The sequence below is a fragment of the Poromitra crassiceps genome (genome assembly GCF_964638095.1).
Source record: "Poromitra crassiceps genome assembly, chromosome: 7".
NCBI lineage: Eukaryota > Metazoa > Chordata > Actinopteri > Beryciformes > Melamphaidae > Poromitra > Poromitra crassiceps.
The window spans coordinates 58,511,403-58,529,207 of record NC_139628.1 but is presented as its reverse complement, the minus strand read 5'-3'; the positions used below and the strand labels follow the sequence as shown (position 1 = coordinate 58,529,207).

The following is a 17,805-nucleotide window of genomic DNA, read 5'->3' as shown; positions in this document are numbered from 1 at the left end:
AGGAAGCATCTTACCTGACTCTTGTGGACAGCAGCCGGCTAGTTAGGTTGCTAGCTAACATTAACGTTAGTTTAGAAAACCCGCTCCGCGTGCCCCAAAGCAGGACTTACACTGTACAGCCAGGAGGATAGCAGCATGGCAGACCTTCAAGTGTAAGTGGAGTTCGTTTTAACTGTGCTTTATTAAATGACAAGCTGTCATTGCTTAACTAACGTTATCAATTTGTTTGTCAAATGCAACGTTCCAAGTTAGCTTGGTTTCACGCTTTTAATTTGAAGGCCGAAACGGGAAATGGTTTGAGTAGATTGAATGACACTGGTCTGTCAATTCTATCATTTCACACGTACCATTTCCCTTTTTCGCCTTCAGATTAAAAGTGTAAAAACAATGAAACGTTCGCCTGTGAAGCCTCGACCTGTTTGGATTATAGTTAGAGAAAACAGCCATCAGACATGCAGTTTTATACTAATTTATTGCCAAATGCTTTGGGAAACAACTTCATCAAGCTTGGTCAGAAAAGGTCTGTCTATTCAATGGAAACACCACCAGTGCGACTTGTCGCGTGCGATGCTACCTTCAAGAATGAGGACGTCTGAAACAAGTTATTTTTTAATCACCTATATTAAAATGAGATACCTAATTAAACAATCATCTAGTTAGGTAACTAGATGATAGTAAGCTTCCTTGCATTACAGACACACACAACCCATATTTTTAACAAGCAGGTGCTGAAAAAAGCTAGGGCCATCCACTCAGACGATGTCCATCCGCTGAGCTCAGAGTATGAGCCACTCCCATCCGGCCTCCGGCTCCGTGCTCCCCTAGCTAGGAAAAACAGGTAGGCTACAACAATTCATTTGTGTCTGTTTCCATTAAAGCACTAAATGCTAGCGAGACTAGAAGCTAAGGCCTTTACTTATACTAGCATATAGAGACAGTCAGCATGTCTGGGAACGCCCACAAAATGTTAAACGCTGGCGCGCGAGTGGGGTAAAACCGCCGATATATCTCATGGGCTGACTCACCAAAAGACGGTGCTGCTGCTCTAAACTACAGGTTTGGGGGTTCTAGAGCAGAACACAAGACGTCTGCTCAGATGTGCGTTTACTGCGGTGGTTAAATCCCCGATCGTGTCTGCCTGGGCTGGGCTATCAGCTAAATTCTAACTTTGCTGAATGGATAGAACGGGGGGAATTTACCCCACCCTGACCCCAGGCTAACCCAGCGTCTATTGTGGGCGTTCGTAGAGCCTGTATGGGCGTTCCCAGACATGCAGACTGTCTCTATATGTAAGTAGCAAACTGTGAATCTTCCTTGGTCTTCTGCTTTCCTTTATACAATATGTATTGTAATATTTTGTATTTCTTATAATGAGTAGCGCTGTAAAAAGCACCACTTTGGCCTTTGGTCTGCTGCGTTCTTTTATACAATATGTACTGTTGTAGCTTTTTATTTTATTTCTTGTAATTGTGTATAGCTGAGTGACAAAACGACCACTTTGGCACTTGGCCTATAGCCTTGCACTTTACACTGATGACTGGCACTTTAAAATGCTACTTTGTACTTATATTGTGTTGAACTTTGTCTGCACTTTATGTTTATGTTTTTATCCTTTTATATGTTTTTATCCAGGATGTTGTTGATGTTATGCCTGTTTTCTATGTTTTTATGTCTTGCTGCAACCCAAAGTGCCCTTCTGGGACATACGAATCAACTTGAACTTGAACTTGAACTTGTCTACTAACATCATTAAAAGATCATAAAGATAACGCTGTTTCTGGTAGTTTAGTTTTAATCTATGGCTAGGCTAGCTAGCCTGCCTTGTCAACTGGCTGTGCTGTGGTTGGACTGCTTGTTGCTTGTGTGAATCAAGGAGATCACGCCCCAAAAGTTAGTCTTTTTTATTGCCTCTTTTACTCGAAATGGGGCCATGATTTAGAAAACGGAGCCCATGAGAGCATGAAAAAGACTTGAAATTGTTGATCCAGACCATAAACTCATTCGGAAAATGTTTATTTAAGACGCAGACCCAGAGAGAAGTCGGCTCATTTTTCCATATTGAAGCCAACGTATGTGACGTCACCTCCAGACCGGCACGTGGCGCCCCCCCTGGCCATTTGAGAGAATGCAATTTCCGCAGTGGCTTTATAAATTCCCTGCCTGTTATCCACCTTATTTCTATCGGCCATGATGCCTCTGGGTTTTTCTTCCGGTGTGATCCTCCCAGCCTTGTTGCTGACAGCTTGACACCCGTCTGGGCGAACGGAGCAAATCACTAATCAGGTCCAGCTTGGCAAAAATCTCGTCAATAAATATCCCTTTAAGAGCACAGTGCATCATGTGTAATCGCCTACTGTGGCTAATGTTAGCGGCTAGCTAGCTATGGCAGTAAAACGCCACTGAATGTCCAAATTAATATAACTTTTAACCATTTCGAGTAACACTGTTTCCATATGGATCACCAGCGTTATTTTGTTGTTTATAACCATAACGTGGCTATATTTGTCATGTTCTCTATCTAACTCTGATACACTGAAAATACTGGAAGGAGGCGGGCCATAGCGTCTCTGTCGATGATTTGATTTGACAGTTCTGGGCACTGGCGTTGTCGTTGGCCAATCCTTGCGTGTTCCACCCCCAAATCGATTGTGTTCTGGCGCAAAGTGAGTGGGTTCCAGGACGAAACAGGCTTGAGCCAACTACAGTAGCCTATGTTATTTTTGGAGCAGCGCAGTAAATACAATATTCCTGGAATGCAAGTTTAACTAAACACTTACATGTCCTCTGCATTCTACATCAAATGAAGACATTACCGTTTGTTTTATTTTGTATGTTACATACTGTAGGCTACTTATTGGCCAAGTTATGTTAGTTTATGGTGGAGGAATTCTGCCAGGGTAAAGAAGGGACTATCTTGTCTGCAGAGTTTTCAAAACAACCGTTTTAGGAAATGGCAAGCTGCAACAATCAGGTCACTTACCGGACCTTGTACCCATAATTATTTTTACAGCAGGGAGAGGCAAAGTGAACGTCACTTCCTGCTTCAGCACTGTACCAGAGATTTTCATCTGCCATTTATTTTCCCATAGACATTTTGTAAAATGCTTATAAAATAGTTTTACTTCGGTTCAGCTAACGCTATAATCGGGAGAGACCATAGAACATTTCACTCGGACCAAAACTTTAAAAAACAACATAGAAAAAATATGTTCTTTAAATCCGCAATTCTTTTACATTTTGCTCCCAGTGCAATGTTATGCGATCTCTCCTATTTCTAAATATATCTGTACCGTTTGGTTTGAACCAGTAAAACTATTTTTATAAGCATTTTACGAAATGTCTATGGGAAAATAAATGGCGGATGAAAATCTCTGGTACAGTGCCGAAGCAGGAAGTAGGCGGTCACTTTGCCTCTCTATAACCACTGGTTCAAACCGGTTCAAACATGTGACATAAATGAAAGTAAAACTAAACCTGAGCCCTTCAGAGCTCACTTCTCTCTGATGGTGAAGTACAGCACAGCTTCTAACAGTGCCACACTGAGATTTAAAGCTTTCACTCCCACTTCAACATTGGACGTCAAATGGATGAATTCCAGTATCCAGTGTTCTTTGAGGCAAAAGACCTCACAGACAAAGAGAAGGACAAGATAAGGAGACACTTTCGGAAAAGAAGAGACTCTGGTGGAGGTGACTGTGGGATGATAGAACAGGTTGGAGACAACACCTATCAAATCTGCTTCATGGTGAAAGAAGGTAAGGAATCACATGTATAGCTTATCAATAGCTTTAGCAGTTTCAGTTGACTTGTGTTTTTAATACAGGTAACAGGCCTACCACTGCCACTGTTTACTTTGACTGATCATTACTCTGTTTATTTCTCTATGCTATTTATAGACCAGGAAAGGGTTTTGTACAGAAATAACCACAGCGTCTTCCTGCCTCGAGGAGAGCTGAGACTGACAGTGAGCCAAACCAACCAGCTGCAACAATCCAGCAGTCACCAACAGGTAGGGCTAAGAAACCAGAAATAAGACGTGTATATCCGCATTTGAAATTGGACACCTTTCAGCCTTTGATATGAAGAACAAAAGGAAAACGTCAGACTTGGCTGTCATTTGCATTAGTGTAAACAAAGATCAGGCCCTTCAATGATCGCTGCAACTACATAGAGCCCTTCATCATCATCATCATCATCAGGTCTCTGCTGCCAAACCAGTTTGGAAATGTTTCCATGCAGCAGGCAGCTTTATTTGCATTGCACATTTATACACTGAAAAGGTGCATTCAGGTACATTCGTTGAAATGTTGTTTATAGATATATATGCTGCTCTTTTGTGATGGATTATACACATACATTTGGTTTTAAAGTTTAGTTTAAAGTTTTCATAGCATTTTTTTTTATTGAAACATTACTTTCATAGCATTATTTATGTCACTCTTGTTTCAATTACTGAAATGTAAAATCTCACTTTGTGTGTTAGTTTCACATTGCTATAAATTCAGTGATTTGATTGAGATTGCTTTCCTCCTTTAGACGTTTACAAAAGCAAGCAAAAAAGGCCTTGAGAAGATCTTCCACCTGGAGCTTTACCTCCTACATTATCTGAAAGACAGCCCTAAGGCTTCCAGCATCCTACAGAAGCAACTCTCTTCTATTGGCTGCACAGTCGAGCTGGATCTGGAGGAAGAGGAGGCAGTGGTTAGGGGGGATATTGAGGGGCCTGGAGGAGCTGCAGTCGGTGCTGCAGAGAGGTGGGAGCTACAGGTGGACCGGGTCTTCATCGGTCTGGTTGAGAGCTACCAGTGCTATCATGTGCTTGAACCAGAAAAAGTGAAAATCCTACTGCAGGATCTCTCCTTTGTAAATTATGCTATTAAAGTATACAAAGACCCGGGTTACCTGGTGGTTGTGGGAGAGGATGGGGCAGTGAAGGAGAGGAAAGCGATTCTGGAGAAGAGCGTACCGGCCAGGAAGGAGTGCCCAGCTCCGGAGAAGCAATTCAAACTTGTAGAAGAAGAGTTCAGGCGAGAAATGAATGCACTTTGCCCAAGGGTTAAAATGAGATGTAAGCCAAATACAATCATCTTGGAGGGCCCTGATGAGGAGGTACAGTCAGGATCTACAAAACTTGAAGAACTGATCAAAAAGGTGAAGGAAAAGAGAGTTCAGCTCCCTTCAGTTCTACTGGACTTCATTACATCCAGCGGTGCCATCTCAAAGTACCAAGCCTGCTTCCAGCAGAGCCTTTGCAGCCCAGTTTCCTTAACTCATTGAGTGCCAGCCACTTTTGGAGGACGGATGCTCCCAGTGCCAGAGTTTCAGAGCGTTTTCAGTGATTTCTCGAGGCCCACAGAATATTGTGTGATATTACTATGTAAACACTGAACACGCACAAAGAACGATGAGACTCTATTCTATCATCTGCAAAAAAAAGTTTATTGATCCCATTTTCCGTTCTTTAGTTATGAGCCGGAGAAGATAGCTTGATTCATCCAGAAACAGCAATTTTTTTCTAGAAGCTGAGATAATTGGCCTTTTGTGAAATTAAACATTTCAAGCACATCACTGACTCTGAAGCTAATCTTTTCTAATGTAGTCACACCTCAAAAATAATTTCCTTCAATAAAACAGTGAAGGCCAGGGAATTCTGTTTGGCAGAATAATATTTTTTAGCTACAACCAGCAGCGCTGGCCCCTGCGTGCGCTGCTGGTTGCAGCTTCTTGCTGGTCTTCATTTGCTGCTGGTGGGCATCGGATATTCTGGCTTGCGTTTGTCAATCCTGTCCTGCTGCCTGGGTCTGTCTGGGTGTTGTGTGTGTGCTGCTCTGCGTGCCCCCTCCCCCCCCCCCCCCCCCCCGCCCCGCCCCGCCCCGCCCCGCCTCGCCTCAACTGCACACTCCTCCTTCTGTCTGTGGTGGCTCTCTGCTGAGTTTGCTGTGCGCACAGTGAAGGGTGCTAGACATCCTGCTTTTTTACAGCGTTCCGCGTGTGTTTGTCCGCGATGCTTCCAGTTGAATAATAACAACTCCACGGTGTGGATGTGCGGATTTGCTGTCGCAACCGACACGGAGCGGCTCAATTGTGGGAGCAGATTGGCTGCTGCAGGCACAGCTGCAGTAACGTGCTTCAGCATATCGATGCATACGGATGCGATGCGATTTCCGTTTCCATAACGACTTCTTCTTTGTTTTTTCCTTGCCTTTCTGTTATGTGGAGAGCACTGTCGCCACCTAAGGGTTCTGTAAAATAGGTTAGACACATCCAATAGCTATAATATTTGTACATCAGAGGCAGAAGGCTTTGATCGACGCCCCACCGTCAAAAAACGCAATTGACGAACATGTCCGTCCTTGGCACTCTACGTTACTAATTGAAATGACGAACATGTCCGTCCTTGGCACTCAATGAGTTAAAGACTGGTTCAGATCTGGTTCTGTCCAGCTTGTCCTCTGATGCTCTGGAAGAGGCTGCAACAACAGTGCAGAGCGACCTCTGTATAGACTCTGTACAGATAGAGGGCGCTGTCACTGTAGCTCCACATCTAGACAGGATGAAGGACATCTTGACCAAAGCCAAGAATGAGGCCAACTGTAGAGACCTCAGAGTGGAGGTCAGCTACCACCCAGGACCCAGTGGAGCCTCAAAGACCAAAGTGCAACTGGTGGGTTATAGACCAGATGTAGACAAGCTGAAAGCGGTTCTGGTTGACTACCAGGACAACCAAGTTGAGACACAACAGCAGCTGTTGCTACCACTTCCTGAAATGGTGGACAGTTTTGATCAAATCTTGGCATTAACTGGCATGAAGCAACCCAGGGTGAAGCTAACAGCCTCCCACTCCCCAAATCCATGTGTGCTCTTGTCTGGTCCCCATCGCCTGGTCCAGGAGGCTCAGGAGGCCCTGTCCTCGGTTCTGGCCTGTATGACCTGGGACGAGTTGCTTCTGGATGGGCCAGGGGCTCAGTGGTACTTCCAGGCAGAAGGGAAGAGGAGCATGGAGCTGGTAGAGAGCACCTGTCAAGTCCTGATCAGGGAACAAAAATGTAGCACCATGCCCTCCCAAAGTGTGGCAGCAGGCCCACATTTGAACACTAGACCGCGAAGCAGCAGCAGCAGCAGCAGCAACACACCCAACACTCCCCCCACCAGATGGCGCAGTCACACCTTCAACAGCACTGTGGAAAATGTGATGAACGTGCCTGTCAACAAACCAAGCCTGGTGATCAAGCTTGGCAGTTTGGTAGATGAGCAGGTATAGACAGACCTATTCTATTCTAGTCTATTAAACTTTGAATTATACGTATGCACCACAGCTTAATATCCTTCAATGTGATTCCCTCAGGTGGATGTCTTAGTGGCCCCTATGCTCAAAAGACATCTGACTTCTACTAATATTGGTAAAGATCTACTGAGTAAAGCAGGGAACACGATGAAGACAAACTTTGACCTCATGGCAGGGGGGCCTAACTTCTCCCCTGGTGAAGTGCTGCAGGTTGATGGGTCCCCGTCTCTGGGCTGCTCCAAGATCTTCTTCATTGAGTGTCAGCCATGGGATGGAGTTAGAGGACAGAGCGTGAAGGTAAAGTAAAATACTCAGGGGATTCATAGGATTGGTGGAGAGAGAAAGGGCAAGGGAAACAGCTGTGTTCAAATTCAAGTTCCTTTCACACGGTTGATGCTAGAATGGATCGGCCGGAGGGACATGAGGATAGGATTGGTTGGGTTTAGGCATGGGGAGTGATGGTTGGGGTTAGGTGGGGTTAGATCGACAGCCAAGCTGATTCAGTCATTGCAGTACAGATGAAAAATGTTCAGTGCAATAGTGAACATAACACAGACAATGAAAGGCACAAAATCAGAAGGAGGAAAAAACAATCATCTCTATGATAGTAGATTGTTGTTTTGTTGTTTTATACACATTTCTCAGAAGAATAGTTGTTCTGGAGGCAAAGATCACCTCATTGGTTGAAGCATGAACTCAATGGGCAGAGTATTACATTTACAGTCCCTTGTCTGAACTAATGTGTTTGCACCTTTGTAGGCACTATGTAGGCACTATGTAAGCACTATGTAGGCACCTATGTGTTTGCACCTATGTAGGCACTCCGCACTGGGCTGAGGAAGTGCCTGGACATCTGTGGACAGCAGGGCTGCGCTTCAGTGGCCTTGCCTGTCATTGGACCTGGACTGGCTCTAAAATATCCAGTGAGAGAAGCGGTTCAGGTTCTGACTGAGGAGATTGGCCAGTTTGGACGGTCCGGATCCTCTGGTTCTCTCAAAAGCATCCACATCGTCATAAAGCCTGGTTACCCAGACTCTGAAGAGGTGAGACACATTTATCCTCCTTTTATGGTTTACGACTGTAAACCATAACCCTTGGCTTGGACACTGTTGTAACTGTTTAGTGATTTATAAGATGTGTATAGCAGGGTCTGTGATAAGATGGTGTTTGATACTCAAGTGAGTGGCCATGTGATTGGAGACATTTGTCTGTTTACAGTGCTACCATGATGTCTACAGAGAACTCCACTTAAACATGAACCAGGGAGGTCAAGGTACGCTGCGTTAAGATAACTGTTTTAACGACAAATTATGTACTATTCTTTGTTGTTGGAATGAATTTTGCATGATTATATTTTCCATTTGCTGTTGAAATTTGTCATATAAACGTATGTATTTCAACATTCAGGGAATTGATTTCAAATATTTATTATGTCAGAGAACATTCATTACTATCGTCAAATACGGTATACCCAATCGTATAACTGTTAAACATACACCCAACCTCCCTATCAACTAAGCACCCCCCCCCCACACCCACACATGTATTGTAGATCCTGACACTCACTACCACTTTCACTAGCATATTCATATTTATATATATATATATATATATATATATATATATATATATATATGTGTGTGTACATTCAACGGTTTCCCTCCTAGAAATCTTCCAGTCCCTGACCAGTGACCTCGATGACATCACACTGACAGTGGGAGGCGGGGTCAAACTACAGCTGGTGTTCGGTGACATCACCAACGAGACCACAGACGTGTTGGTGAACACCACCGACTTCACCGATTTTGAGACGGGTGGGTGAGGAGGCGGGGCGGCAACTATGGATAAGGGTCAGCTAAATGCCTAATGTAATGTAAAGGTGTCTGTATGTCCCATAAGGAGATCACCTGATTAATTTGATGATTTGCTGTCAAAATGTTTGACATTAAAAAAAAAGTATTTAGATATGATAAATATGGTCTTTACTCTATAGACAGCGTCTGCAAAGCCATCTTAACTCTGGCTGGACCGCAGGTGGAGGCTGAACTCAAATCAGGTGAGCAGAGGACCAACAAGAAATATCCAATCAATACTATCAGTAAACACCTATATAGCTTCTTATTGGTGTTGCTTGTACGTGTTTCTATCTCAGTGAAGCGTCCGAAGAAAGGAGAGATTCTTGTCTCCCAGCCTGGACAGCTCCCGTGTGAGGCCATCTTCCACGTGTGTTGTAAAAGGAATGCAGCCATCATTGAAGGACTGCTGTGTGACATCATTACGTCTTGTGAAAGCAAAGGGTACAAGTCTGTGGCCATTCCTGCCATCTGTGCTGGTAAATATGAAATAAGAAAATTTTGTCCATTTTAAAGTAAAATGCTTCAATCTGGTGCACTTTGAGAGCAAAATGAAGAGGCTAGATCTATAAAGAACTACATACATCATGTTAGATGAATATCCTCTTTACTGTGCTGTTGCTTTACAATGATACCAAAAATAAATGTCTCCCCATATAATATAATATATATTCTGCATACAGGTCACAATGCAGAATACTGCTCAATTAACTACAATGGCCCATCTACACAAACATCACTTACAGGGGAGTTACTTACCCATTCACTTCAATAGAACTGTCCCCAAAGTCTAGCCCCAATCTAGCCTCAATGCAAAATCTGAATGTTGGGAGTTATCTCTCTTCCTTCTATAGCACACAGAGAGGAAGCAAATTGTTGCATTTCCGATCAACTGTCGCATTAAAACATCAATGACAGATTAATAGATCTGGGGACCGGGGCTATTAAAAAAAAAAAAGTGTGGAAAATACCGAGGTCATGACCTCGGTGTACTCAATGGTAGCTACGGGCCTGACTGTAGATGCTGAAATGAAAAACATACAGTATATAAATATAAATTTCACACGTAATTTTGTTCAATTCAGTCAATACAAATCTAAACTGAAATAGCTATTCATTGGTTAACACTAAAGCATTCATTAGTTATTTTATTCATGATATGATATACATGTAGAATGTTTTCCAAAAATGACTTGATTGAATTAGGGCAGCAGCTTAATGTCCATTTTCATTATTGTGAGTTAGAGTGAGTTCTTAAAATTGATTTGTCTGACGAATGTAATGATATGAATGACATGGTTAGCATTTGTGAAACAAATGTTTGGTTGTATCTGTTTGCCCAGGAATCGGTGGCCTTGACCCCGACACGGTGGCGGCTGCCATCCTCGGAGGCGTCAAGGTGAAAGTGTCATCTGGTCCCCTTCACTGCCTCGCCCACATCCGCATCGTCATGAACAAGATCAATGTCTTCCTGGCGTTTAAAGAGGCAGCAAGGAAGACGTTTCCCCCTGTTGTAACCAGAACAGGTGAGACATGTCCCTCTGTTGTAACCAGCACAGGTGAGACATGTCCCTCTGTTGTAACCAGCACAGGTGAGACATGTCCCTCTGGTGTAACCAGCACAGGTGAGACATGTCCCTCTGTTGTAACCAGCACAGGTGAGACATGTCCCTCTGTTGTAACCAGCACAGGTGAGACATGTCCCTCTGTTGTAACAGCACAGGTGAGACATGTCCCTCTGTTGTAACCAGCACAGGTGAGACATGTCCCCCTGTTGTAACCAGCACAGGTGAGACATGTCCCCCTGTTGTAACAGCACAGGTGAGACATGTCCCTCTGTTGTAACCAGCACAGGTGAGACATGTCCCTCTGTTGTAACAGCACAGGTGAGACATGTCCCTCTGTTGTGACCAGCACAGGTGAGACATGTCCCTCTGTTGTAACCAGCACAGGTGAGACATGTCCCTCTGTTGTAACAGCACAGGTGAGACATGTCCCCCTGTTGTAACCAGCACAGGTGAGACATGTCCCCCTGTTGTAACAGCACAGGTGAGACATGTCCCTCTGTTGTAACAGCACAGGTGAGACATGTCCCTCTGTTGTAACAGCACAGGTGAGACATGTCCCTCTGTGGTAACCAGCACAGGTGAGACATGTCCCTCTGTTGTAACAGCACAGGTGAGACATGTCCCCCTGTTGTAACCAGCACAGGTGAGACATGTCCCCCTGTTGTAACAGCACAGGTGAGACATGTCCCTCTGTTGTAACAGCACAGGTGAGACATGTCCCTCTGTTGTAACAGCACAGGTGAGACATGTCCCTCTGTGGTAACCAGCACAGGTGAGGGGATTCAGCCATTGTTGAAAGACAACAACAACAACGACAACAAAATCCATCAGAATCCATCCTCTCATTTTAGGAGAAAATTATCTATCTGATTATTAGGGATGGAACAATATACTGAAACACTATTAGTGGTTCCCAAAATCTTTCTGTCAGCCCCCCCTTTTATGATATAGGAACATTTACCCCCCCCACCCCAAATGTGCCATCACCTACAGTCTTTGTTGTGAATTTATTAATAATTGATAATTGCACCAATATATAAACTCTGTTGTTCAGTTTGTTTTACTTAAACAGTAAATAAAGTCAACTTCCAAAAAGATTTGATAGGATACAGTAGATTGCTTTCTGACATATTTCTTGTAAACACTCTTGAATTTATCTTCACATTTAAAGTGAAATTAACTTCACATTTTTACATTGAAAAGTGCAGAAAAATGGCACCACTTGTAAGAGCAGGAGAGAGGCAGAGAAAAAGAGAGAGAGAGAGAGAGAGAGACTCGTACCCATTTTCCTAGACAAAATTTAGTCTAACTTTGGAGCGTTATTTAGCACCCTACCGACAAGCATGGTTGACATGGTCTGGCTTTAAAACCGACCCTACAGCCTCTGAACAACAGTAACGGGAGAAAGGGTTAAGAATCCTGTGAAAATTGGGCCCTCCCTGCCTACTTCCTGCTTCAGCTATGAACCAACCGCCAAAAAAATATGAATCGCGAAAGACGCAACTTTTTTTTTAAATCCTGTTTGAATTGTGCCATGACTTGGGCTCTCTATTCCTCTGCACCCCCCTAGGGGGCGCACTTCCCAGTTTCCTCTGCACCCCCCTAGGGGGCGCACTTCCCAGTTTCCTCTGCTCCCCCCTAGGGGGCGCACTTCCCAGTTTGGGAACCACTGATATGGGGTCACGATTCAATACAACCACAATACGTCAAGTTAACTGACAAGGACGTCTGACTGTGCATAACTTGTGTTTATTTCCTAGCCACAAATCTTTCTAGCAATAGCATTAGCTTGCTAGATGTAGCTTAAACAATATAAAAATGATATTATTTTGATGGAGAGTTTATGAAATTTGTGATTACTACAGCAGAATAAAATGTGGGCTATCTAATAAATTATATTGTTTCTGCCCCACAATAGATATTGTCACGTTTTTGCTTTGCAATATAGTGAATTTCGTTATATCGCCCCATCCCTACTTATTATCTTTTCATGCATCTGATACAGTGTCAAAACAGTTACCCCAAGCACTGCCACACCACCAGCCTCCACTGTGTTCCTGGCCTGATATAAGCACCCTCTGCACAGCTGGCTCCACACTCCAGCAGTCTGTCTTCCTGATCCTGGGGCTTTCCCCAGAGGAAGTGGCTGCCGCCATCGCAGAGCTGAGGAGGCTTTACCAGGCTCAATGCTCCCAGCAAAGCTTCAACAGGGAGGAGCTGGAATGTCTCCCCCTGGAAGACGTGGATGATCTGAGGCAGCTGGTGGAGATGCTGGGCCTGTGTGTGGAGGAGACCCAGGCCGGGTGGAGTGTGAGCGGCTTAAAAGACGGTGTCAACCAGGCCATGTGGATCATTCAGGCTTCTCTGGAGAAGGTGTATGGCGTGGCTCGGTGCATCGAGAGGTCTAGAGGTGACTGCGAAAGGCTCCCCAGCACAGCCCATCACGACCTGGAGAAAGGTTTGTTACTGGAAGTGTTGTTGCAAATAAGTTCTGTTTTGTTTTTTACAGACTGGATCATTGAATGCTATGGAATATGATTGGTGTCACATGGTGACAGTATTACTGATACAGAGTTATTATTCTCTTCTAGAGCCAAATACAAGAAGGATTGTCCTGATGGGGAAAACTGGTGCTGGGAAAAGCAGCGTAGGAAACACCATATTTGGAGGAGAGACTGTGTTCGAAAAAAGTGATTCTCCGATCTCTGGAACAAGTAAATGTCAAACAGAGACCAGATCTGTCGAGGGAAGAAGCGTCACTTTGATCGACACTCCTGGATTCTTTGATACAGCCAAGTCTGAGGAGCAGCTGAAGGATGAGATAGTGAGGTGTATCACAGAGTGTGCTCCTGGGCCTCATGCGTTCCTCATTGTGCTGAAGGTGGAGAAACACACAGTTCAGGAGGCGGAAGTCGTCAAAAAGATTTGCGAATATTTCTCAGAAGAAGCCTTCAGATACGCTGCAGTTCTCTTCACCCATGGTAATGACCTCCCTGAAGGAGGGACAATTCAGCAGTACGTCAGTCAGAGTGAAGGTCTGAGTGATCTTGTGGAGAAGTGTGGTGGCCGGTGTCACGTCATGGATAATAAACACTGGAACAACAACAACAACCAGCAGGAGAGCTACAGGAGCAACCAGTTCCAGGTGGCAGAGCTGCTCCGCACAATAGAGAAGATAGTTGAGGTAAACAATGGTGGCTGCTACACCAATGAGATGCTGCGAGCAGTGGAGAGAGAGATACAACTGGAGGAAAAGCAGATTAGAAGGTCATCAGGAAACATCTCGGAGAAAGAGGTCAGAGAGAGGGCTAAAGCCAAAGTTGTTAATACGTTTTGGATCAGATTCGCAGGTCTTGCAACTGGAGCATTGTTGGGAGCATTCCTTGGTGTGGTAGTGACTGTCGGCTTCGCTGTCACAGGTGTGCCGACACTTGTAAGAGTGGTTAATCAATTAAGAGCTGCAGCTGCAGCACTGACAGCAGGGGGAGGAGCCGTGACAGCAGGGGGAGGAGCCGTGACAGCAGGGGGAGGAGCAGCAAGAGCAGGGGAAACTGCAGCTGTTATTGTCGGAGTGGCAGCAGCAGCAGGAGCTGTTGGAGGAGGTGTTGTAGGATGGAAGGCAGCTGAGGGGGCAGGGACAGCAGAGGAGGCAGCTGGGAAGGCAGCTGAGGCTGTCATGAACATAGCTGAACCTGCCTTACTTCAAGTCAAAGATGCTTTCACACAGATTAAGTGACAACAGAATCAAAACAAAACTAGAAATACCACATCACGGTTATATGCCTCCACCAGCAAGTGAGCAGTCTACATCCATGTCTGTCCTGTCCAGACTCATACGAGCACAAATACCTTGAAGCCCACAGCACAGTGGTGTGGCCCTTCAGCCTTATGGCACTTCAGCCAATGTTTGGGAGTAGCTCAACAACACGGCTAATTGTTTTCAACATGGAAAATGGTGCTACCCCAAAACCAACCACTCCCACTACCCACCCCTCAAACCCCAACTCTCTACACCCTTCCTATCCCTAGCTACAGCCCCTTTCTCCTAGGTCTACCACTCACCACGGTCCGTCCCACCACCCAGACCCCCCTATCCACTCCCTCTACCCAGCCCTCGAACCCTGACTCTCTCTGACCTTCCTATCCCTAGCTACTCCCCATTTTCCCTAGCCTCGCCCCTTAGTAATCACGCACCCCTACCACCACCCACATCCCCCTAGACATTCCCCCAAACCACCCCACCCCCAACTCTCTAGGAGCTTCATATATTGTTTTGCACTCATATGCCCTGTTATATTTGTACTATGTTGTAAACGGAGTCCACAGCACAAGAATTTCACACGTGATACTTGTACCATGGAGTGACAATAAAAATCTTGAATCTTGAATATCCCTAGCTACACCCACTTTTCCCCAGCCTTGCCCCCTTCTTTGACCCCCACACCCCTCAAACACCGGCCCTCTACGACCTTGCTATCCCTAGCTACGGCACATGTTCACTAGCTCCGCCCCTTTCCCTCACCACACCCCTTCCCACCACGCACTCATTTTTTTTTACCAGCCACTCATATAGACCAAATCACCGGGATGTTTACATTTACTTCCGGGTACCCCTGGGTCCACACATTATAATGGCGGTGAACGGCACAAACTGACATGTTGAAGACAAAAACAGACAAAGAAGACAAAAATGGTTCGTTCGTGTTGTGTTGTTGTTTAATATCATTCATAACAACACTTTCACTAACGTTAGTGGAGACCAGACTAGCTTATTTACCTGTTGGACCAGACTTGACGCTAAATTAAATTAACGTGGCGTCGGTAGCTCTGTCTGTAACGTTAACGTAACCTCGCGTCACCAGGCTCTTCTATGTTAACGAGTCTGCAAAACAGCGAGTTTGACAGACAAACAAACATTATTAGCTAGCTAACACTACATAAAACAAACACAGAAGAAAGGCTAGATACGTCGGACAAGCATGTTTACCAACCGTTTAACCATTTAAATTGAAAGTAGTCGGCCGAAAACAACGAGAGGGTTTGACAGCATTTATTTGACAACACGCACATTTAAACCTGCCGCCTTCACCAAGTGGTACCCGGAAGTAAATTTGTTTACATGGTGACGTCACGGTGATTTGGTCTATAGAGCACAGCAGGAATGAGTCATACAGGAAGTAGCATGTTGGATCCTCAGGGGGAAAGTCTATGGGGATTTAGAATGGGGATTTCACTTCAATGCATGAAATAAGGTCTGTGGTTAACAAAGGTTTATGGGAGTGGTCATTTGTGTTCAGCGGGATAATCTTCACAAACGTGATTCACTTATATGACTTTTGAAACCTAAATGTGTTTTTAAGTGATGTCTCTCCCACCAGGCCATGTTGTTGTTGGTGTGATGCACATGTATATTGTGCGACACGAGAGCTTGAGCGGCTTCATACAAAACTAAATGCTACGTTTCCGTTTCAGGACAAACTGATTTTCTTGACATAGTGCATAGTTCTTTTAAAGGGATACGCCACTTTTTCTGGAGTTTTGCTCATTTGCCATACCCCCCCCCCCACATACAGCATGCCTTTACCGTCACTGTCCGAGCAGTGTACAGTGAGCTACACTCATGAAGTTAGTGAGTATCGCCATAGAATGGACGCCAATGGTAAAACACACATCTGATAGTGCCAAAATACATGTTGTGCTTCAGGTACTCACCACGCGATGACTTTCAAACTTGGGGAGCGCGCTTAGGGGGACCTGACGGAGTGCAGTGTGTGTGTAGGGGGGGGGGGGGGGGCGCCTACTGGGTGATGCATGGGGCAAACAGGCACTGCACTAGTCACTGATGAGGTCATCAGTGACACACACCTGAGAGACTGAGGGAGAGAGAAGGGGGAGAGACTGAGGGAGAGAGAGAAGGGGGAGAGACTGAGGGAGAGAGAGAAGGCGGAGAGATTGAGGGAAAGAGAGAGGGACTGAGGGAGACATTGCATGCGCGCCAATAGGGCAGGTGAGGCCACGCAGCAGCTGACCTGCGGGCAAGGCCGCACAGCGGCTGTCGGCCGAGCTGCGTACAGTATGCGAGGGCCAGCTCGGCAAGATGCAGGGCGGGGCGAGCCTAGGAATCGCGAGTGCGCGTAGCGCGAGAGATGCCTAGTAGTCTGTAAATGAGTAGTCTGTAGTAGTCTGTAAATAGTCTGCATGAAAGGTTTCTATTATTGTCAAATGAATGTCTCACTGCAGTCGTGGGCGTGGGCAGGTTTCCCACGCATTTGCGTGTATATCCCTCATTTGTGTGTGTATCCCTTTAAGACTTAAAGGGATACACACACAAATGCTGCATTTGGGTGTATTTTTTTGCAGGTATCAATGGGTTAACCGGATAAACCTGGTTACATGAAAATCATATTTATCATTATGGAAATGGAATCAAATTAACTTAAGATCATATTCCTTGTCATTGCTCAGAGCAGGAGTGACTGTGTTCAAGATGAACTAAATCATAATTTAATACCTGCCCTGCCCTAATTGTTATTTTACATTTGACATAATTAGCTCCCAACAATAAAAGCATGTTACAAAAATGATTCATAATGGAAAAAGAACATTGAGGATCATTTAAATCAGCTAGGAGTACTTATCAGCGATGAGTTTTGAGAAACATCACTATTCACAGAAATGTCAAAGAAAGCCATCTTAAGCGTAGAAGCTAAAGTTTGCTAAACGGTCTAAAATGTGATTTCTACAAAAATGTCTATTCTTTTTGTTCTGCATGTGTCAGATTAAATATAGTGCTCAATGCTATCAGATAATGACTTAAAGAAGAAAGAAACAGTAACTCACTGTCCATGTTGTCAGAAAAGAGATCAGTGCAAAGTGACACTCATGAACTAACTTCATATTTCTGTTGCATTTTTGTGTGTGCCTGTTTTACTTCCTTACAGGCTGCAGAGAAGAAGTGGCAAGACAAACATTTTGCTTGTTTGTTGTTTTAAGAACTGGCCAATATATTAAGAACTGTATTATACAGGCCAATAAACTACAGTATATAAGCACCATCAACAAACAATGTTCCATCATAACACAAAATAAACTTTATTCA

General features: G+C 44.6%; 3 protein-coding genes across 4 annotated transcripts in view; 2 read left to right on the top strand and 1 right to left on the bottom strand.

The window, feature by feature from the left end:
• ltb4r2a (leukotriene B4 receptor 2a) overlaps positions 1-17,805 on the bottom strand; it is a 135,596-nt gene that overhangs the window by 12,929 nt on the left and 104,862 nt on the right. The window lies entirely within an intron of this gene.
• On the top strand, positions 3,555-5,277 carry LOC310779741 (uncharacterized protein; the record flags this gene model as incomplete). The annotated part of the gene is made up of 3 exons (XM_083640234.1): positions 3,555-3,755; positions 3,897-4,009; positions 4,537-5,277. The coding sequence occupies exons 1-3, from the start codon at positions 3,584-3,586 to the stop codon at positions 5,275-5,277; spliced, it is 1,026 nt and encodes a 341-aa protein (XP_083496360.1). The 5' UTR covers positions 3,555-3,583.
• Positions 6,289-17,778, top strand: LOC310779980 (protein mono-ADP-ribosyltransferase PARP14-like). 2 transcript variants are annotated; one of them, XM_083640504.1, is made up of 11 exons: positions 6,289-7,255; positions 7,346-7,582; positions 8,104-8,328; positions 8,504-8,558; positions 8,953-9,099; positions 9,279-9,341; positions 9,438-9,617; positions 10,482-10,664; positions 12,712-13,164; positions 13,298-13,890; positions 17,648-17,778. In XM_083640504.1, exons 1-11 carry the CDS (start codon positions 6,554-6,556, stop codon positions 17,696-17,698), a joined length of 2,889 nt encoding a protein of 962 aa, XP_083496630.1. In that variant the 5' UTR covers positions 6,289-6,553; the 3' UTR covers positions 17,699-17,778. The 2 variants fall into 2 exon arrangements, with proteins under 2 accessions (XP_083496630.1, XP_083496629.1); XM_083640503.1 differs by lacking the exon at positions 17,648-17,778 and having other exon boundaries at positions 13,298-16,444.